The following is a 22,033-nucleotide window of genomic DNA, read 5'->3' as shown; positions in this document are numbered from 1 at the left end:
AGCTACACTGGCACGCTTTCTTGATTCCTTCCTTGTGCTTGCTTCATGTTTGCTATATGAAACACGGAAAGCACGTGGCCATTAGCGTTGGCTTTTTCTTGTCAAAGATATTTTGGAAACTTCTGAGAGAGAACCATCATGTTTTAGGGAATGGCTGAACATGACCCCTAACAAAAAGAACACCATCTCTCTGTGAATTTTTCATGTCTCCTTTCTTCTAATTCCTCTGAACATTTTCTGCTTTTCAAATCTGCTGTTGCCAGCATTTGGCTTGTTTCCCTTCCACCAAGGCAATCTTATCTCGTGTACTGGTGGGGTGGTTTAACCCTGGCTGGCAGCTCAGCCCCACCCAGCTGCTCACTCACTCCCCCTGGTGGGATGCAGGAGAATGTTGGAAGGGTAAAAGTGAGAAAATTCGTGGGCTGAGCTAAAGATGGTTTAATGGGTAAAGCAGAAGCCATGCACGCAAGCGAAGCAAAACAAGGAATTCATTCCCCATCAGCAGGCAGATGCTCAGCCATCTCCAGGACAGCCGGGCTCCATCACCCGTAACAGTTACTTGGGAAGACAAACGCCATCACTCCAAACGTCCCCTCCCTTCCTCCTCCTTCCCCAGTTTTTATTGCTGAGCATGATGTCATATTGTGTGGGATATCCCTTTGGTCAGTTGGGGTCAGCTATCCCGGCTGTGTCCCCTCCCGGCTCCTCCTTGTGCACCCCTAACCTGCTCGCTGGTTGGGGGTGTGAGGGGCAGAGAAGGCCCTGGCTCTGTGTCAGCCCTGCTTAGCACTGCAGAAAACATCCCTGTGTGAACAGCTCTGTTTCCAGCACAAATCCGAAACACAGCCCCATACCAGCTACTGGGAGGAGAATTAACTCTATCCCAGCCAAAACCAGCACAATGGGTCTAAAGCTTCCCATTTATCTCTGTCTGTGTCTCCTTTATGAACTGCTAGAAGTATCAAAATCACAGTCTTGAATTCTTTATTTGCAGAATTATGTATTTAAGCAGTTTCTCTGTGCAGCGAATGTATTCAATTCTCATTTTTTTCATCCTGAGTTCATTCTTCTACTTAAAAGGGAAAAAATGCTCCATGGTCATCTCCTACAGACCTGCCTACGTTCTCAGAGGTGCCTGGTTTGTGCGATGCAATTTCCTTGAGGTACGTGAAGGACTGCCAGCCAAGGCTTGCTGTGGCATGCTGCCGGGTTAGGCGCTGAGGGTGGGAAGGCTCTGTGAGGGTTATGCCCAGGCTGTGCTAAGCCAGGTTTTGCTTGTTCACTTGTTTGCCTGACGCCACGCGGGGTGCCAGGCCTTGGGCGCCCGGCTAATCCGGGGTGCACTTTCACAGGTTTGTGTCAGCCACCGGACTGTCGTGGCACGCAGCTTTGACGTTGGCCTTGTAGGGCCCGATTCTGACTTGAGCTTTGGCAGATCGGTGGAAACTGGCAGGGAGGGATGGAGGCTAACACCGATCCCAGCTGTAGCATCACTTCCTCGACTGCCGTGTTCCCCCCGGGTACCCACGCTCCTGGCGGCTCTCCCGGGTGACAGGGAGGTGTGCCGCGCCTTGCGGGGGGGGGGGGGGGGGGGGGGGGAAGGAAAGGTGGCAGGCGGGCGGAGGCAGCCTCTGCCCCGGGGAGGGCCTGCCCGCGGGGGAGGCTCCCTTAAAGCCCCCAGGGCGCGCCGGCCGCGGAGGAGCCGGGCGAGCGGCGGGGCTCTGCCGGGGCCGGCCGGGGGGTTGGGGCGCCGCTCGCCGACTCTGCCCAGCCCTAGCGGCCGCCGGGCGCGCGTCCCGCCGGCGCCGCCCGCCGGCCGTCGTGTGCCAGCGCGGGAGGCGGCTCCGCCGCCGGCGGGCCCCGGGCCAGATCCGTGACCCGAGGCGGGGCCTGTCCGGGCCAGGGGGAGGGGAGCGGCGCGGCCAGGCGCCTCGCCCGCGCTCCTCGGGTGGCAGCGGCGGGAGGCGGGGCCGCGGCGGCGGCGCTGCCGCTCGGAGCCCCGCGGGGCTTCGAAGGCGGCGGAGGCCGCCGGCGCCGCAGCGGGCGCGCGGCGGAGCGCGTCGTCCGCGCCCGTTCGAGAAGCTTCCCCGCGCGCGGTGCGGCGCTGCGCGGGGCCGGGCCGGGCGCCGGGCCCTGGGCCCTGCGCTCGGCGCGGCACGTGACGGGCAGGCGGGAGGGAGGGGGGCGCGAGCTGGCGGCGCGCCTGCGCGCGCTGCGGCGCGGTGACGTCACCGTGGTGCGCACGCACGTTGTCCCCAGCTGGCGGACACACGGTCCGCGTGAGGAGAAAGGAAGTGGGAGGGTCCTCGCCTCGCCGCACGGTAACGAGCGGGGCGGGGGGGGGGAAGCAGGGGGGAGCGGGGCGGGCGCCGGCCGCGGCGCGCCGCGCGCCGCCTCCTCGCGCCACCCGCCTCCCTCCTTAACTGCGAAAATTAACACCAGGCGCAGCCACGAGGCGACGGGGCCCGGGTCCGCCGGCCGCTCCCAGCCGGCGACGCGAGGCGCCGCTTCGGGGCCGCGCCGCCGCGCGCGCGCTGCGGGGGCCGGGCCGCTTCGGGAGTGGCGGCGGCGGTGCTGCGCCGTGGCCCCGTCACCGGGCAGGGCTGCGCCGGGTGCCGGCAAAGAGCGGCGCGGCTTCCCCACGTGCGCCGGTCCCGCTGCCGTCCGTCGGCGGTGGTTCCGCCCTTCGCCGCTCCTGAAAGGGCCCGGCCGGCTCCCGGTGGCGGCGGCGGCTGGCTACCGCCGTCCCGAGGCTTCCGGCTGGGGGCCGGCCGGCGGGGGGAGGGGGGGCACTGAGAGCGACAAGTGCGGCCGTCGGCCCGTGGCCGTGCCGCCACCTGTCCCGGGCGGGATGCTTGCCTCACGCCGCACCGGGCGCAGCCTGCCGGGCCGTGGCCGCCCCTCCGGGCGGCACTGCTGCCGCGGTGTTGAACGGCAGCGCCGCGCGTTCAGCGCTCGCTGCCATTGGACCCGGCGCCGGGCTCCCGTCGGCAACGCGGCGGCGGCTCTGGCGGCCTGTGCCGCGGGACTCGCGCTCCGCAGCTCCCCTCCGCTGCGTGACGGCTTTCCTCACGCGGGCAGCGGGATGTCGTCATCGGCTCGCCGCCCCTGGCGGCGCTTGCCCTTCGGCCCCAGAACTCTGTGTGAGCACCGCGTACGGCAGTCGCGGTCTGGTTGCAGGTTGGGGTGGTTTGGGGTTTGCGGGGACTTTTGTGGGTTTTTTTTTTTTGGAAGCGGATTTTTTTCACCTCTGTTTATTTTCCTGCTTTTAGCACGTCTTAGTGCAACTCTGAGTCTTTTTTGGCTACTGCTGTCTAGTTCGATGTTGCTTTTCAACTATTAGGTCGGCATACGAGTAGAGAGGTGAAATATCTGAAGCTGATGAGAACTTCGGCTTTCACAAATACACACGTTTGCCTTAAAATACTTGATGAGGAACTCCGTGCTATAGTAACATAGGCTAGCGTGTGTCACCAAGTGTGACAGAGCATGTGAAACTGTTCCTGTAATAGACCTTGTTAGTGCTGAAATAACGTAGCTTTTGGCTACTGTAATTGTACATAATCACATTGTAACTGCACGCGTCTTAGATGGCCTTGATACCGTCAGCCGTGCTTGTGGTGGGAATAACTACAATGGTGCTGTGCAGGAACCTCAAATGTTGGAAAACAGCGGCTGTGACTCAGTAGCTCTTTGCATGCACAGAATTTTTGCTGAATGCACGGTTGTTGGGCTGCTTTGAATTTATTTCTGGCATGTGTAAGTTCTACCTCAAGCCTATGGAAAGTTACAGGCTTTCTGTGTATCTTAAACCAGATCTGAAATCACTGTGATGTTGTGTTTCCCTCATGAGCTAATATGATTTTGATGTGTATGGCACAGCATTAATGCAAACTCGCTGTATGGCTGTTTGTTTGATATACAGATAAACATGCATGTATACATACATACATATATGCGTGTGTAGAAGGGGTAAGTTGGTGGAAGCTCATGTAGAACATAGGATGGGATTTCTTTCTCCCTACTCCCTGTATCTGTTTTTAATAGAGATTTTGTTTCTATTATGTTTCTGTGGGTGAACATGAAAAAGCTTTTTTTAGGGATAGCTTTTTGTGTTGCTGGGGCTTAAAATGTGCTCTGCTGGAAGAGCAGGGCAGCATTCTTGGAACAGAAAACATGAAGCTGATTTTGAGCAGCCAGTTCACTTTGTGCTCTGGGCTCTATTAAGTAGTCCTGGGTGGGTGGGTGTGGGGAGGTCTTTCCTCCTCAAAGTAAAACTGAAAACCAGATCTTGTAACTTCGCACACTTCAGAACAGTTGTGGAAAGCAGTTTGGGTTTTTTCCTCCAAGTTAACTTTTACATGAAGTTTTAAAGTGCTGAGTTTAAAGGTGGAGGGGGATCTCTCATATTTCCTAGGTGTCAAGAACATGGAGCGGAAATTGCTGGCCTCCTCAACTTTGGGTCGTTTTCCAGGTGCACGTGGCAGCTGGTTTGCACAGGAACCCAGTCCTAACAAAATAAATACGTCTGAGTACCTAGTTCACTTAAAACTTATGAATTTGAGTTAACTCTCTAGAAGGAAAAATGATTGTTTTCAAGCAGCTAACTCCTAGTGACGGCGATTCATTCTTGTCTCTGGTTCCCACCAACTAGACATTTGATACAAGAATCCATCAGGTTTTGTCACCATTGTGTTCCGTATGTAATACGGATCAAAGTAGAAACATCGGCTGTGAGAATGGTGTTCTTGGGAGTTACCAGAAGCGTTTACTTTACATTTTTACATTGAGAAATGTACAGGCTGTTTGGAAAATGAAAGTTGTTTATGATCTTTTGTTAGAGTGTTGCCGTAATGCATAACCTGTGAGGTAAAAACACAAAAGTGGAATTTGGTATGTGCAGATAAAGGTAACTTTTTTATTTCCCTGAACAGTGATTAGGCTAATCCTTTTCTTATCCTATTTAAATTATTTCCACAATTTAGAGGATAGAGGTATCTAAGGTTGTCTGGTGCATCACAATCATCCATTTGATCTTAGCTGCGTGGCCTTTTGGGGGGTTAGTTTGTCTGTTTTTCCCCAAAGCTTATATGTTTGAACTATTTTTTTTCTCTTCAACTTAGAAGTTCTTGGGGTAGGGGCAAAGAAATCCCAGCCACACAAATTCAGTCTTTTTCAATAAAGAAATTCTGGGAAAATTATGTATTTAACTGCCCCCCCCCCCCCCCCTTTTCATTTTTGAGATGTTTTGGACCTCTGGGAGCTCCTTCTTTCTGGCAAGAGCAAATGACTTCTGCCTTTGTGTCAGAAATGTGCCATTTGCTTTTCTGAAAACTTCTGCACATTTTGCCAGATGCTGTTTGTTAAGCAAATGATCTGAAGTGTTGAGGCAATAGTGTAACAAAGAGCACTTTGAAATACCAAGCAAAGCAAGGAGTCCTGTTGTGGCAAAGCATTACATCAAAATGCAGTTTAAAGGTGTCATGGCCCCGTGCCTGCAAGGCCTGTATTATGTACACACAGGCAACCTTGACTTGATGTGGCCTAATTGTGCTTGATTTTGTAGTACTGATTATCTTTTTAAGTTTTTAATGTGGAGAACTGTTACAGAAAGGATTTCTCATGAGACTTAATTACTTACTTAGACTGTATTTGAATAATTTTAACAGGGTTTTCGTTTTTTCCAGAATGGTGAACACACATCGAAGATTATCAGAACTGTGTGGAATTTGCATTTGATTTGAGAGGTTGTAAGAGTGCTCATCATGGAGAAACAGCAGATTGTCTTGGGTAACCGGGATGGTGGGACTGTGTCTGGCGCAGCGCCTGCTTTTTTCGTCATCTTGAAACAGCAGCAGGGAAATGGGAAAGCTGACCAAGGAATCCTAGTAGCAAACCGTGATGCTTGTGCTCTCGCCAGCAGTGTATCAGCTCCAGTAGAATCTAAAGTCAAGACCTGCCTCCCAGCTGACTGTGTCTCAGGGGGCATCACCGTCACCCTGGATAACAACACTATGTGGAATGAGTTCTACCATCGCAACACCGAGATGGTGCTGACGAAGCAGGGGAGGCGCATGTTCCCCTACTGCCGATACTGGATTACAGGTCTGGATGCGTGTCAGAGGTACATCCTGGTCATGGACATATCCCCCGTGGACAATCACCGATACAAATGGAATGGCCGTTGGTGGGAGCCCAGCGGGAAGGCAGAACCGCATGTTCTTGGGCGAGTGTTTATTCACCCAGAATCCCCTTCCACTGGCCAGTACTGGATGCACCAGCCGGTATCCTTCTACAAACTCAAACTTACCAACAATACCCTGGACCAGGAGGGTCATATAATCTTGCATTCTATGCACCGTTACCTGCCGCGACTTCACTTGGTGCCTGCAGACAAAGCCACAGAAGTCATTCAGCTCAATGGCCCTGATGTCCATACGTTTACCTTTCCACAGACGGAGTTCTTCGCAGTTACAGCCTACCAGAACATCCAGATTACCCAGCTGAAAATAGATTACAATCCTTTTGCTAAAGGATTCAGAGATGATGGGTTGAATAGTCGACCTCAGCGTGATGTGAAACAAAACCGTAACTTAGGATTGGAAGGAGGTAATGTTTTTAGTGCTGCTAGCATTCATGGTCGCCCTGCTGAAGTCAGTGCATTAGATTTACATCAGAGAAGTTTAGGTTCTTCATTCGTTGGTCAAAACTCATCAGACGCTGATCTGGACAAAGAGTCCTTTAACACAGAAAGGGACTTCCTGGGTTTCCTGGACGCTGACCTGTCTTCGGGTGATATGCCAAAGCTAAAACAAGAAGTCTGTGAAAGGTGGGTTAACATTCTGGTTTTAGCACAAATACTGGTTGAGTGGGGTGTTTGGTAAAACATTAAATAATGGGGTGCTCAGTATACAGTTTTACAGCTAAAAGTTGCCTGACATGAAATGACAGAACTCTTCGTATTATTGAAAGCTTTTCTTTGCTTAAAGAGTCATCTATCAGCCTGGACTTTCTGATGTGTCTGGGGGGTGGAAGAGTTCAGCATTTTTTCCTATGTTGCTTTAACTCCCTCTGTAAAGAAGCATTGAGGGATTTCTCTTAACCCACTGGGCACTTTAGACTATATTAAATTTTTCAGAGTTTTAGACAGAGCGCATTGCAGTTGTCAAAACATTGCCTTTCTTTTGAGGAGTGCTTACCACAGCGATGTGCTGTCGCTGTATCTTCAGTTTTCATTAGCGGGTGGATGAGGATGTGTGGTGCGTAGAGGTGTGTAGGTTGGGTATGTGTAGGGACGAGGCAGCTGTAACTAGCAGCATGCCCCTGTTTTTTCAATGACTGCTTGTGTGAATTCTTTTATTCCACAAAGTAGGGCGAGGTAGCCTGCCTGTTGGTAGGCAGTTGCCTGATGGTTGCTGTGAGGTGAGAGAACCGGCATGTAGGGAGGTACTTCAGAATAACTGTTATGCTGTTCGGACCTTAATTTACTCTGTGGTAATTTTATGTCTGCGTACTTACCCAGCATTGGACTGTTTGAACCATTCTGTTTGTATCTCACAAACAGCAGTAAAGCAGTCCAGTGTGTGTTGAGAGCCTACCCATAGCGTGGAACCTGCTGCCCAGCAAGTGTTCGTGTTGGTGAAGCAAGCCTGGGGAAACCCATTATTTTACTGTGCTTTCACTTTGTTTCCAAAATCTAAGCGATGGTGTAGAGCATACTTAGTGAGCAGTTAATCTGTCAAGAGATGCTAGAAATACTTGAAACCTGAAGAAATGATTTGAAAAAAAAAAAGTTTCTCCTGCCATGTTTCTTCATGTCTGTCTGTCAATACCAGACTTAATCTGCCAAAGTTTTAGTGACAAAAGCAGCCTTATGTAGATCAGTACACCAAGAAATTATTTAAGTGCAGGTTATCTGGATGATGTTAATGGTGTAATTAGAGGTCAGTTCTTAGAGGAAAAAACTTGTATTTATAACATAATTATACAGTTTGTTTCAAAGGCTGTATTACTGTACTACTACAGTGTGTTTTAGAGAGGACAGATCTGCTCAATTGTTTTGTTTTCTTGCAGAAAGCATCTCCTTGCCTTTTGAGTAACTGAAAAACTTCAAATTACAAAGTACTCTGTTCTTTGAGACTTTATTGAGTTTAGTTGTAATAATTCTTAAGAATATTATAATTGTTCGGGGATCTACAGTGCCCTAACCTTTCTTTTGCAGTGTATTAGGAAGAAGAATGTCTTCTAGACTTCTTAGTTGTAAATTCTAGAGAAACTATCCTGAAGAGTGAAAGTACGCCCGTTTCAGAGAGGACAGGTGTTCTTTAGTTCCTGAGAATACAGCGTGGAGAAGTCTTTAGATAACTTTGCATGTTGCAAGCAAAACAGTAAAACTGAAAATAATTACTGGAAGGTTTATTTTTGTCTTCAAAGTGACGATTTTTTTTTTTCTCCTTGGGGTCAGCTGCAGTTGAAAAAGTTAAAATTTTGATCATTTTTGTTTGCCTGAAAAGGGTCATTGAAGCAAATTATTTGGAGAACTGTTTGAGTTGGACAGCTTGGGGCTTTTTGGTTCCCTTCTTTCCCAAGGAATAAAAGTCATTGTTTTAAGGACTCAAGGACCTTCCGTAAGAACAGATGATGCAAATTGGCAGACTTAAATTCCTTTTGGTCCAGAACATGTTAGATGCCTTCCCTGGCTTCACCTCCAAGACAGTTTATTTCTGAAATGTACTAAAAGCTGCACTGACAGGGGAAGACTGTGAAGGGGTTTTTGCTGTTCTGGGCTTGGAATCCTCTATCATTTGATGAGTGTTACCACAGTTCTAGAATTACCCTCAAGCATCGTCCAGCTTTTCATTTTATGTTTTTGTAATCTATGTGAAAAAGTCAGAAAGAGAGAAACTGATCTCATCCAAGAAATCACAGAACTGTCTTTATGTGCTGGAGTTTGTCAGAACATTAGTTCTCCTTTTTCCTTCAGATCTGTTCACAATGTTTTCATGCCCTGCAGTTGAGGTCCATTCAAGCCTTTCAAGGACAGTGTTGAGCGAGTGGCGTTTTTCTTTATGAAACTGTACGCATTGATATTTAACATAGTAAAGAAGACTGGGCATTTTGGGTTTGTTTGGTGATAGGCAAACTGTTGCTAGTACTTGATAGACACTGTCTTCCTTTTATGCAGAGCAGTGATTTCTGCTGAGTTTAGGTCTGGGTGAGAGTCAGAAGTTGGGAACTGTTGCCTCTCAGGTAATCTTCAGTAAAGGAACTGGAGTTCCTGGTGCTGTAGTGCATGATATTTCCCACCAATGCTCAATTTTCGTGACATTTTTGAGAATGGAACTATGTAAAAGGTTGCACATTCCCAAGGATAATTTTAATCTTGAGTTATTAGTGCACTTTGGAAATAAAAGACTATTTTCTTTATACAAGGTAGTATAGTTTACTTTCTGTGGCCTGTTAGTATGTTTAGTTTCATCAGGTGTATTGTAAAGAAAAGAAATGTTTAATTTGAGTTGTGGATACTTCTATAAGGAACTCTTATGCCTGGAACCACTCAGATGTTGGGGCCATTGGAGGGAACCACAAGCCGACTTTACTAGTTCTTATAGGCTGATGTGCCCTTTCTCACTTCTAAGGTCTTCTGGAGATCCTGCTTCAAAAATACAAATACTGTGGGATTTCTAATACTCCAGTAGTCTTGTTTTTCTAATTTAGTTGTCTTGTATTTAGTCTGTCAGTTTACTTGTTTTCCCTCCTTGCCTTCCTTTTTGAAGAGGAGTGCAAGTGATCATTCTTTAACCGTCAGCCACCGATTACTGGATTAATTCCAAAATAAATCGGATCCACACCACACACACACACACACCCCCACACCCCCGCCCACCATGGTATATTGGTATATTTTAAAATGATCAATCTAAAAAAATAAACAAACCCATGTATCTCAGTACTTGCAATAAATGAGCAGCTAAATGATTTTAATTTGATAAAATGCAAGTGATTTCTCTGCTTTTACTATTTATTACGAGGATACCAAATACGTTACTGGAGGGATAAAGAAGTTTGCTTAAATATGAGCATTGTTCCATATCAGGCAAAGAAAAAGGTAGTTAAGATGTTATTTCACCGTTTTTACCTGCTCTCAGATGGAGCTGAGGATTTTGAGAGGACAAACTTGCATAATTCATCTTCCCATAGAATATATGAAGAGTAGCTGCTGCAGCTGCTTGTGTATGTTGCGCATAACTTCATAAACTAAAGGCCAAATGAAATCACTTCAGTGCTAAAAAGCAACTTTTTTATTGTTTGAAAAGTTGATCATTGCATCTGAATTTAAAAATACAGAAAAATGCTGCTCAGCATTTTGTGCAAATACTTGATCTTCTTACATATACGTGGGTGATACCTCACTCTTGTCACCGTCTGGCTTATGGTTGCAATATGCACAGTAAAATAACAGTTGTGCCTAGAAATTCCATTTTTACAGCAGGGCTTCTCTGGTTTGAACACTGTCCAGATCCCTAACAGAAAGGTAATCCTTAGCTTGAGTGTGTGTCTTGCAGCAGGTAAAGGAAAATGGCTAGAGAAGGCCAGGCTTTACTGGGCTTCCAACTGGAAACAGTGGAACTCAGGTGAGAAATTTATTCCTGACCAGCAAATTTATTAGGGTTTTTTGTGTCTTTATTTTAGAGAGTTTTAAGATAGAGGAGCAGATGACTCAGATCTTCTTGATAGCATTCAATTTAATTGTAGATCTGCTGTACAGAATCAGCCTCTAGCTGTAATATGACAGAAGTTTGAGTTGTCCGTAACCTATATGTGGATTGTCTTAGAATTTCTTTCACAGTGAACTCAATGAAGAAGAAAGGCTTTTTAGTCTTACGTTTGACATTCTTAATTAAACGAAAGCTTGAGACTTTCTAATGGGGAAGTCTTTGGCCAGAGAAGATAGTACACCAAACAGGACTGGTAGCCACTCTCCTGCTGCCTGCTTTTCCCTCACGAAGCAGGTCTTTGCTTCAAGCTTAATTCCGGTTGCTTGTGTCCTTCTGAATTGCAGCAGGTTTTCTAGATAGGTTCTGTCTTGTTCCTGGGGATTTTATATGTAAATATATAACTGTGTCTTGGTGTCTGCTCCTGTTTTAACACTGTGGTCTTGCTTCATGAGGTGGAGACTCCCAGCTCTGTGTTGTGACTCTTGTGTCCCAGCATTACTCCCTTAAGTATGTCCTCAGTCTGTGCGAGATGGAAGCAGCCTCTTCACAGAATCACAGAATGGTAGGAGTTGGAAGGGACCTCTGGAGAACACCTGGTCCAACTCCCACCAAAGCAGGTTGACCTAGAGCAGGTCACACAGCAACACGTCCAGATGGGTTTTGAGTATCTCCAGAGAAGGAGACTCCGTGACCTCCCTGGGCAGCCTGTTCCAGTGCTCTGCCACCCTCAGAGTGAAGAAGTTCCTCCTCATGTTCAAGCAGAACTTCCTGTGCTCCAGCTTGTGCCTGTTGCCCCTTGTCCTGTCACCTGGCACCACTGAGAAGAGCCTGGCCCCATCCTTTGGACACCCACCCTTTAGATATTTGTAAGTGTTGATAAGGTCCCCTCTCAGTCTTTCTTCTCCAGGCTAAAGACCCCCAGGTCTCTCAGCCTTTCCTTGTAGGAGAGATGCTCCAGTCCCCTCATCATGTTAGTAGCCCTCTGCTGGACTCTCTCCAGTAGCTCACTGTCTCTCTTGAACTGGGGGGCCCAGAACTGGACACAGCACTCCGGATGTGGCCTCACCAGGGCAGAGTAGAGGGGGAGGATGACCTCCCTCGACCTGCTGGCCACACTCTTCTTTGTGCACCCCAGGATGCCGTTGGCCTTTTTGGCCACAAGGGCACATTGCTGTCTGATGGTCATCCACTTGTCCACCACAACTCCCAGATCTCTCTCTCCAGAGCTACTCTCAGGCAGGTCGACCCCCAACCTGTACTGGTGTATGGGGTTATTCCTCTCCAGGGACAGGACCCTACACTTGTGCCTGTTAAACTTCATTTGGTTCCTCTCTGCCCAGCTCTTCAGCCTGAGCAGATCTCTCTGAATGGCAGCACGGCCTTCTGCTGTATCTGCCACTCCTCCCAGTTTTGTATCGTCAGCAAACTTGCTGAGGATACACTCTGTCCCTTCATTGAGGTCATTGATGAATATGTTGAGCAGGACAGGCCCAGATACTGACTCCTGGGTAACGCCACTAGTTACAGGTCTCCAGCTGGACTCAGCACCCCTGATCACAATCCTCTGAGCTCTGTCCTTCAGCCAGTTCTCAACCCACCTCACTGTCCACTCATCTAACCTGCTCTTCCTCAGCTTCCCTATGAGGATGTGATGGGAGACAGTGTCAAAGGCCTTACTAAGGTCAAGGCAGACCACATCCACTGCCCTCCCCTCATCCACCCAGCCAGTCATGCCATCATAGAAGGCTATCAGGTTGGTCAAGCACAATTTCCCCTTAGTGAATCCATGCTGACTACTCCTAATAATCTTCTTTTGCTCCATGTGCTTGGGGATAACAGACAGAATGAACTGTTCAGTCACCTTCCCAGGAATGGAGGTGAGGCTGACTGGCCGGTAGTTTCCTGGGTCCTGCTCCTTGCCCTTCTTGAAGATTGGAGTAACATTGGCTTTCCTCCAGTCCTCGGGCACCTCTCTTGTCCTCTATGACCTTTCAAAGATGATGGGAGAGTGGCTCAGCAGTAACATCTGCCAGGTCCCTCAACACTTGTGGGTGCATCCCATCAGGGCCCATGGATTTGTGGGTGTCTAGTTTGCCTAAAAGATCTGTAACCCAGCCCTCCTTGACCAAGGGGTAGTCCTCCTTTCTTCTGACTTCTTCCCTTACTGCCAGGGTCAGGGATTCCTGAGGGCCAGCTTTAGTAGTAAAGATTGAGGCAAAGAAGGCATTCAACAATTCCTACATATCCTCTGTCATCAGGGTACTTGCCTCATTCAGCAATGGGCCCGCAGTTTCCCTGGTCTTTCTTTCACTACCAATGTATTTGAAGAAGCCCTTCTTGTTGTTTTTGACATCCTTGGCTAGATTTATTTCCAGGTGGCCCTTAGCTTTCCTCGTTGCATCCCTGCATTCTCTGGCAGCGTTTCTATATTCCTCCCAAGTGACTAGCCCCTTTTTCCACCTGTTGTAAATTTCTTTCTTCGCTTTGAGTTTTTCCTGAAGCTCCTTGCTTGTCCAAGCAGGCCTTCTGCCTCCATTGCTTGACTTCTTCCTCATAGGAATGCACTAATCTTGAGCTTGGAGGAAGTGCTGCTTGAGTAGAAACCAGCTTTCTTGGGCTCCTCTGCCTTCTAGAACCCTAGCCCATGGGATTCCTCCAAGTAGGTTTTTGAGGAGGCTGAAATTTGCTTTCTTAAGTCCAGGGTTGCAATCCTACTTACTGCCCTGCTTCTTCCACGCAGGACCCTGAACTCCACCATCTCGTGGTCACTACAGCCGAGGGTGCTACCTTCCTCTATGTCTTCCCCTCCCTCAGTCCCAGCTGGGGGTTCAATTGAGCATAGCCAAAGGTGGAGGATGGATAATAATAATAAAATACACACACATATACACAATATATATAGTATGTTGTTATTACAATTAAGTTATATTTGAAGTTATGTTAGGATTAACTAATAACAAATATTTTTAATAATATTTGAATAACGTAAGGTTAACAAGTTGAACCATAATTTAACAATTATATGTGCTATCTTACAAAATATATATATAGGGAGTATTGGAATAGTAGCTGATATGTTTAGTAAGTAAGTTCTGACTGTTGTTTTCTAAGGTTCATTGCGGATATGAGTTTCTGGTTTCGTATCTTAGCTGTTTCCTCTTATGGTGAGGAGCCAGCTTCTGATGCACTTAACAAAACTGCTGACTGCAGTTTTTTGATTGCTGTGCCTATCTGTCAAAGGAGCCCATCATTGGAATGTAACTGCCTGCACCATTAGGTGTCGGTATCTCATGCGTGGTTAGGTTAATAGACTTAGTGGAAGATGGAGCATAATTCAATAGGATGTTAACATTCTGTAAGCGTTCGAACAACAGTTGAATTTAGGAATTGTGTGTGGCTTCAGGTTGAATTAACTAAAATTTTAGTTAAATCATGTAAACTGAAGTTCATTAAGTGCTCACTTGGCTTATTATTTGCAAGCGCAATAGCTTTAGTACGATGACTTGATGAGATACACAGCAAACTAAGGCCACTTCTGAGCATTTAAAATGTGATAGCTTAGCATGAGTTCATGCTGAGTCTCAAATAGGAAAAAGTGCAAATGTCACCCTGTATTACTAGGGAAGGAAATTGTGCTGCTGCCTTCAGATAAGAAGTTGGATTGTTTTTAATGATGGCAGTTTTGGGGGTTTTTTTGAGCGCTTACTTCTAAAAGTGTAAGTTTGTAAATGGCAGCTTATTTAGCAGACTCATGTCTTGGAGCCTTTTGGAAGTTTTTTACAATGTGTAACCAAGGATTATATGAGATGATGGACTTCTGGTAAAGGAAGAGATTTGCTAAAGATCTTATGTTTTTGTCCCCTCCCTCCCACCCCAGTCCCATTGCTAGCAGTTATGAAAGCAGTTCCCGTGTGGCATCCCCGCTGGACCCAAATGGACACTTTAATGTAGTCGTTAAAGAGGAACCAGTAGATGACTATGACTATGAGTCAAATATTTGCACACAAGGACTAAGTGTGAAACAGGAAGACACAGATGAAGAAACTGATGAGTATTCAAACACTGATGATGATGATCCCGTCCTACAAAAACACTTGATGAGACGCGGTGAAACAGATGGAATTGATGGAGAATTCAGGTCTAGGAAGCGTGTGCTAACCAGTCCTTCAGGTGTTGCCAAAGCAAAAATGTTAAAACTGGATAGTGGAAAGATGCCTGTGGTCTATTTGGAACCCTGTGCAGTCACGAAGAGCACAGTGAAGATATCCGAGCTGCCGCAGACCATGCTCTCCTCTGGCAAGAAGGACAAATCCCCACTGAGTGCAATACTGGATTCCCTGCCTGTGTGTTTTGAAAATCACAAAGGCTCTTGCTCAGGCACAGCCACTGCGACTGAGGAGTTGATTATGAAAAAACAATGTCCTGGGAGTAGAATGTCACAGAAATACTCTTCAATCAGAGAGGCTCAGTGGGCTCTGTCTAAGTCGTCTAATTTTAATCTCAGGGGCTCGGGAAGTTGCCACTTCTCAGCTAAAGAGATCTGTGGAAGAAAAAGGGCTGGCGTACTGAAGAATCCTATATCCCTGAAAGGCTCTGGTAGCAACCAAAGCACCTTATCATCAGTTACAACTAAAAGAGGAAGGCCACGGAAACTGAGAATTTCCAAGGCTGGTCGACCTCCTAAAGGTATAGGGAAAACTGTAATAACAAGCAAGAATACCTCTCTGGGGCCTGGCAGTATCCTTCCAGATGTTAAGCCAGACCTGGAAGATGTTGATGGAGTCCTCTTTGTGTCCTTTGCATCAAAGGTAAAACCTCTTTTGAGTAAAATTCAGAACCTTTTATAATGTCTCATTTTTAAGCCCTTTGTACTTAAAAGCTGAATGTTTATTTTCTTTTAAACTGAGTTTTGAGATTTATGGCCTCTTTCCAGATCTGTTTTTATCTTGTCCCTATGTTATTCCTAACATTTTCTTACTTAGCAGCTTGGGGGGAAATAGTGGGATCTAGAGTTCCATGTAAAAGAATGCATACTTGTTTATTAAAAAAATCTTACGTTTTGAATATTTTGGTCATATTTTGATGTGGCCTAATTTGCATCTACGTTGGTGGTTTAAGGTATCTTATACTTACTCAAGGCTCTTTATCTATGTAGGAAGCTCTTGACATTCACACTGTTGATAGAGCTGGAGGAGAAGAGTTGCAGAATCTTCAGGCTCCCTTGTTGACTACAAATGATCCAGGTATGGTTTTTTTGTAGTGGCTATTCCTTGCATTAGGGAATTTGTAAAGACACACTGGAAAATTAATCATTTAAGTAAATTTTTTGCATGGTAAATGTTTTTTATATGTTCTCTCTTTTTTTTTCTTTTTAATTTGTTGAGTAGATTGTCAAGCAAGAATACAAGTGTTGGAAAAGGAATTGATGGAAGAGTTGAAAACCTTGAGGCATAAGCAAGTAATACATCCTAGCCTTCAGGAAGGTAAGTGTGTGGTGTGTACATGTTTTTGCACCTGGTTGTATGTTATACTGAGTCAATCATTTCCTACTGGATGTAATGCTGTGTTTGCCCAATAAAGCTGGGATCTGATTTTGGTTATTTTTTTCAAATTCAGGAAAGTGTACAGGTATGTATGTAGAAATGTGAGCATGTGAAAAGAGATTTGTGTGAGGCTGTCTGTTTCCCTCTTGGCACTTTTGGCAGTAAGAGAGAATCTGTGGCGTCTGACCCAGTTGTTTTTCTTAGAGGCTTTAAAAGTAGTTTCAGCCAGCCAATAAAGACGTTTCCCTTTTCACACATATTGCAAACTAGAAGAGGTGGAAGAGGCAAAAGATGAATCCTGAATCTCCAACAGCAGAGCAAGAGGCTGCATGTCATTATATGCCTCTTGCAGAAGATGCTGAGCCTTCAGGCAATGCCTGTTTCGTAATGAGCTAATCCTTATAGAGAGCAGATGGAGTTGATTTTACTTCTATAGAAAATAGCCATTTCCTGGTAGTAGAGGAGCTACAGATCCAGAAATACTTAGCTAAGACTACATTTGCTATGTTTGAGTCCGTATTTCTTTAAGTCACTGTAGATCCACATTCACTAGCCACATAAGAGGGCCAAGCAAGGTACTTCTAGCTTCATTTATATAGAATATTGTCCTGAGGTCAGATGGAAGAAAGTCAAGGATTGGCACAGCAGAGCTTGACGTTCTCCCTACTGATGATGTTGAAAGTCTTCAGCCATAGTAGTCCTGAGACCGATGGCATTAACATGAGCATCAGAGCAGGTGATAAAGAAATGGATTGGAACAGAAGTGTTGTACCTCCTACTTTTGAGGTTCTGGCCCTGAATTTTTCAAAGACGTAACTGTAATACTGTAGGGATTGAGACTCCAAATACTGATCTTGACTCTGATACCAGTTATTTTGGGTCCTCAACAGAGCTTCTACTGTGAAGAACCCTGGATTATGTGGAATGGTTTATGCACGGGGTATGATGAGAATTATCCTGTCATTTTTTGCAACAATTTAAAGGGATGCCTTTGCATCTTGCTAGTGTTGAGCTGACATTCCTGCCTTCCACCTTTGTGAAGCGGTCATAAGAAGGGTAGTAGAGAGCTCTTAGAGCTCTGTCCTGGATGTGGTGGGAATGAAATGAGACAACCCATCTCCAGCCAGATTGTACCTCAGTGGTATAGCATCAGCGTTGACAGTTGTATCGTGGATGTCTAAACACAGTTCTCCCCTCCCGTGATTCCAGAAATGGGCGTCCCTGTTTTCTAATGACCTCACTACGTGTGTTGTCATATTTCAAAAAAGGTGGTAATTGCTTTTGTGGTCAGCTGCTGGCAGTGCTAGATGCAGCACTAAGCAAATGTTATGGTGATGTTAAGCCTTTTTAGGATTATATTGTGGGCTTCTTAGATGTTATCTTTACCCAAGAAAAGTATAATAAAATTGTGGTGTGTTGGCAACCACAATGCTAGTGAGGGCTGTTTTACTCATGAGGTGATCCTGCAATTGGGAACGTGTGAAACCCACGTGCTTTTCCTTCAGCTTCTAAATGAGTGGTGGTGAAGTGTGTGGTACCTTCTGAAGGGCATTGAGCAGTTCACAGATACTGCAATATGGACAAGAAAAGTCCAGCATCAGGCTTAAGAAGGAGAGATCTGAAGAATTTTGACTTTCTTGAATGCTTGTGACTGTCATTTACAGTGTTGGATGGTAATCTGCTGAGCCTGGTAAATGGTGGAATTGTAATTGAGCAATGAAGAGAATAACCCTCACCTAATTATTAGAGTGAAAAGAAGTTATGTGAAGACTTCACAGCAAGAGCATTACTACGGATAGATATAGATGTAATTTGATCAGGCTGTGAAGTGAATTGCAGTATGTATACGTCTGTTGTTAGAATTCAACTGCTGCATGTGAACTGGAATCAATCTTTATTCAGATTACCTTCACCTTCCAAAAAGTTACAGATCTATTGCAGACTTGAGATCAGGGAAGGGACACGATGGTGATAATGGAGAGAGGAATTGTTGGGGTTTTCCTCTCTGCCCCTCCCTCTCTGCCCCTCCCTCTCTGCCCCTCCCTCTCTGCCCCTCCCTCTCTGCCCCTCCCTCTCTGCCCCTCCCTCTCTGCCCCTCCCTCTCTGCCCCTCCCTCTCTGCCCCTCCCTCTCTGCCCCTCCCTCTCTGCCCCTCCCTCTCTGCCCCTCCCTCTCTGCCCCTCCCTCTCTGCCCCTCCCTCTCTGCCCCTCCCTCTCTGCCCCTCCCTCTCTGCCCCTCCCTCTCTGCCCCTCCCTCTCTGCCCCTCCCTCTCTGCCCCTCCCTCTCTGCCCCTCCCTCTCTGCCCCTCCCTCTCTGCCCCTCCCTCTCTGCCCCTCCCTCTCTGCCCCTCCCTCTCTGCCCCTCCCTCTCTGCCCCTCCCTCACATGTGAAGTGCATGTTTCTAAATGTACTTTCAGCCATTTTGCACGGACTTAATGGCTTCTTGTCCTCACTGCAGCATGGGAAATGGACATAGCAATTTTGATGTTAACTCTGCTTTTGGTTTTGTTCAATGTAGTTGAGAAGCCCAAGTTTCTTTTTGAGATTTACTGATGATGTTTTGGAGCTGTACCTGAACCCCACAATTGCTGTTGATTTGTGAAGTTAAGAAAACAGTGATTAAGGTTATCTAGATCTTAGAGGCACCAGGACTGCAGGAAGAAGGTGATTCAGAAAGAAGAGAATTCAGCTTAGGCATGTTAGAAGGAAAGCTCCTGCTGGAGCACTGCAGTGCTGTGGGATGCCTCTTCTATCTGAGCTAATCTGAATCCCTTATCATAGTCCTGAAAATCAAAGGCATTGTTGTTTTGTATCATATTTCAGATTTAGGAGCTGCATTTGATGGAGAGGAGAAAGTTTTTAAGGTTCTTTGCTTGCTACTGTTTGATTACAGCAACTGAAATTCAATAATACTCTGGAGATGGTAGAAATTAATAAAAGTGATAGATCACCCCCTCATGTATGGCGATGTCTGTACTGACATAATATTTACTGTTGCCATTTGTTCTCTTTAGGCTGCCTGTGTTCATTCCATGTTGCACTTGTTGGAGTCATTCTCTTGGTTTTTGTCTGTGTGGTTTTTACTTCATGATCCTAAACTGAAATAATAGACTTTGTGTATGGGTGATGTTCTTATTTTTGTTTGAATATTAAACAAAGCTAGGCTTGCTTTTGAAGATGACAGAATAATTCAAATGGAGTGTCAAGAAAAATAAACTGTGTACTCTTCCCATTTAATTTTAAATAGTTTGAAAAGAAGTGGATGGCATCTTGACATTTGCAGTTGACATTTTTATGCAAAATGCTAGATTGACTTGCTTTCTGCTCATTTTCCCTACATAGATTTGAAAATTACATCTCACTAGACTGTCTTTGATAACGGTATCTGTTTGAACACAATGTCTGAGACTTGTTCCATGTTGGTTTGTTTTCAGACTGCCGTTAATCAGGTCACTGTGTTGCCACTAATGAACGTAAATGTGTACCACCAATGCAAGTTTTCTTCTACATGTGCAAATACTACTTTGTGTCCTGAGCCTTGTCATGTCATACATTTTCAATTTCAAAACTCACATATTCCATATATGAATTTCATACATGGCAACAGGAGCAACATTTGTAGGTTTCTATAGCTAAAAACCATAGCTGCTCAGATCTGGATCATTTGATGAACTAGTCCTGAGAATGCTGTCTGAGTGCAACTTTACTTACATCATAATTTCCAGACACACGCACACACTTCAAGACTAAAATGTGATTTTCTCTTATCGCTGGTTGAAACTGAAGTGTGTGTGGTATGTGTTCTTGCACAAGGATAGCTTTCAGTAGAGAAGGAGTTGTGTAAGTACCACTGGCAGGATTGATAATTGATGTAGTGATATGAAATCTCAAATAGTCAGCTGAATTGGGTTCAGGCAGTAACTCTAGCCTTCAAGGATGTAAGCGGTGCTAGCTTCTTCAGAAAACGAACAAAAACTTTTACTGTGAGAATTACTACAACACTGGCACTTTTGGTTAATGAATTTCTGTGGAAACTTCAGTAGTAATCAAGAAAACTATGAAAAGTAATTCCTTTTTTTTCTTGATTTCACACTCCCTAAAATACTCTTTTAACTCATACCTGCTGCAAATCCGTATAAGTAACAGCTATAGTAATTTTTCCAGGTCTCTTGAAACGGTGGGTGAATACTAGAAAAGCCTGTATGTAACCTAATGGTTTATTTTTTATTAAGTATCTTGACTTTCTTTTTCCTAATGTCTTGCTGCATTGAGACATTTACTGACACTTGCCTCTTGTAGTGGGACTGAAGTTGAATTCTGTGGACCCAACAATGAGCATTGACTTGAAATACTTGGGTGTGCAGCTTCCACTTTCCTACTCAAACTACTCTTTATGGAGCTATCCAGGAACCAATCCCAATTCTCCAGGTGGGTAGAATATGAATTTGCTGAAATCCCAAGTATTGGCTTTTTAGTATCAATGATCAGAAGAGGGAATGAATGGCCATTTAGTTGAACTTGGTATCTAAAAGAGATTAAAGCAATATTAAAATGACAAAATGTGAGACCTTCCTTAAATCATTATGCAGTTGCTGGCCAAGGAGTCCTGAGAAATTCTGGCCAGATTGTCTTAAACCTTCTCTTTTTGTGATGGTTGTGATACAGTAATAGTATGTCTAATTTATTTTATAGGGATATGTTTTGTCTATTGGAACTGGATTTTCTAAATGTAAATAGACATATAAACTACTCTCAAATTACTCAGAAAAAGCCTAAGCAATCTACATTTCTCTGATGTTGCTCACATGCAAAATTAAAGAAGTTGTCTTTCACAGAGCTGAGTATCAGAACTTCCCAGAAGAGCTTGAGGCTCCACTTGGGGGCTAACCTATAACTTCATGATAATTATTTATTACAAAAGTGCTTACTGATTGTGCTTTTTTAGACTTATTTGGTATCCGAACAAGTGCATTTCTCATACGACTATGATTCTAATACTATTGGTGGGCGCTGTTTTTACTAATAAACTGGTTGGACAAAGTATAGGGGTGCTTATCTTTTTCCTACTTACCTCTGTCTCCTACTTCTAATATTCTAATTACTGTATCTTTCTTGATCTGCTGCTTTTGGCAACTGGTCTGATAAAGAGGCAGATGTTGTATTCTGCTTTGTTTACACTGTTAAAGAGGCAGATTCAATTCAGAATACCTCAGCCAGCTCACGTCAAATGCAATTATTTCTAGCCTAGCAATACGTAAAACAGCCACGCGGATCCCTGTTAGTATTTTTACATTCCATCTTAGCTCGCAGAGATGATGGATAACTTGAGAGATGTCGCTGTTTGCCTTTTGAGATTATTCCTTGTCTCTACCCCTAATTGATACTCGGCTGAATTTGTCAGAACAGCAAACATTAAGTGAAGTTTTTACAGGTCTTATAAAAGTCATTGGCTCAATTGAGGGGAGAGACTCAAATTACTTTCCTTGCTGACAGAGGCTGTAGTATCAGTTCAAAACCTGCCTGTTCCATTTTATCCTGCTAATGACCTGATTCACTCATTTGAGTTTTGAAATCAGCTGCTTGCACCATTGCTGAGGGGACTAAAACTGCAAATACAGGAGAAGTCAGCTTTTGTATGGGATAGCAGATGCATGGCCATCCAGCAGAACTCTACAGGAAGCTTGGCTTTGTTAAGTATTCTGTTCATTAAAAAAAAACCCCAACATGTAAAAATGAAGTCTCTTTATTCAGCCTTTTGATGTACTACTGTTC

The 22,033-nt window shown here is 45.4% G+C and overlaps 1 protein-coding gene across 3 annotated transcripts in view; it reads left to right on the top strand.

Moving 5' to 3' along the window:
- Window positions 1-5,732: 5,732 nt before the first annotated feature.
- MGA (MAX dimerization protein MGA) overlaps window positions 5,733-22,033 on the top strand; it is a 53,645-nt gene continuing 37,344 nt past the window's right edge. For all 3 annotated transcript variants that reach the window (XM_086462220.1, XM_086462219.1, XM_086462221.1), the window contains exons 1-5: window positions 5,733-6,829; window positions 14,596-15,526; window positions 15,874-15,961; window positions 16,106-16,201; window positions 20,561-20,689. In XM_086462220.1, the coding sequence (XP_086318346.1) occupies window positions 5,766-6,829; window positions 14,596-15,526; window positions 15,874-15,961; window positions 16,106-16,201; window positions 20,561-20,689 (2,308 nt within the window). In that variant the 5' untranslated portion in view covers window positions 5,733-5,765. The remainder of the gene's footprint in view (window positions 6,830-14,595; window positions 15,527-15,873; window positions 15,962-16,105; window positions 16,202-20,560; window positions 20,690-22,033) is intronic.

The sequence above is a fragment of the Leptosomus discolor genome, chromosome 3, assembly GCF_034619465.1.
Source record: "Leptosomus discolor isolate bLepDis1 chromosome 3, bLepDis1.hap2, whole genome shotgun sequence".
Classification (NCBI taxonomy): domain Eukaryota; kingdom Metazoa; phylum Chordata; class Aves; order Leptosomiformes; family Leptosomidae; genus Leptosomus; species Leptosomus discolor.
Note: the sequence above shows the minus strand (reverse complement) of the source record. Positions and strands in the feature narration are given on the sequence as shown.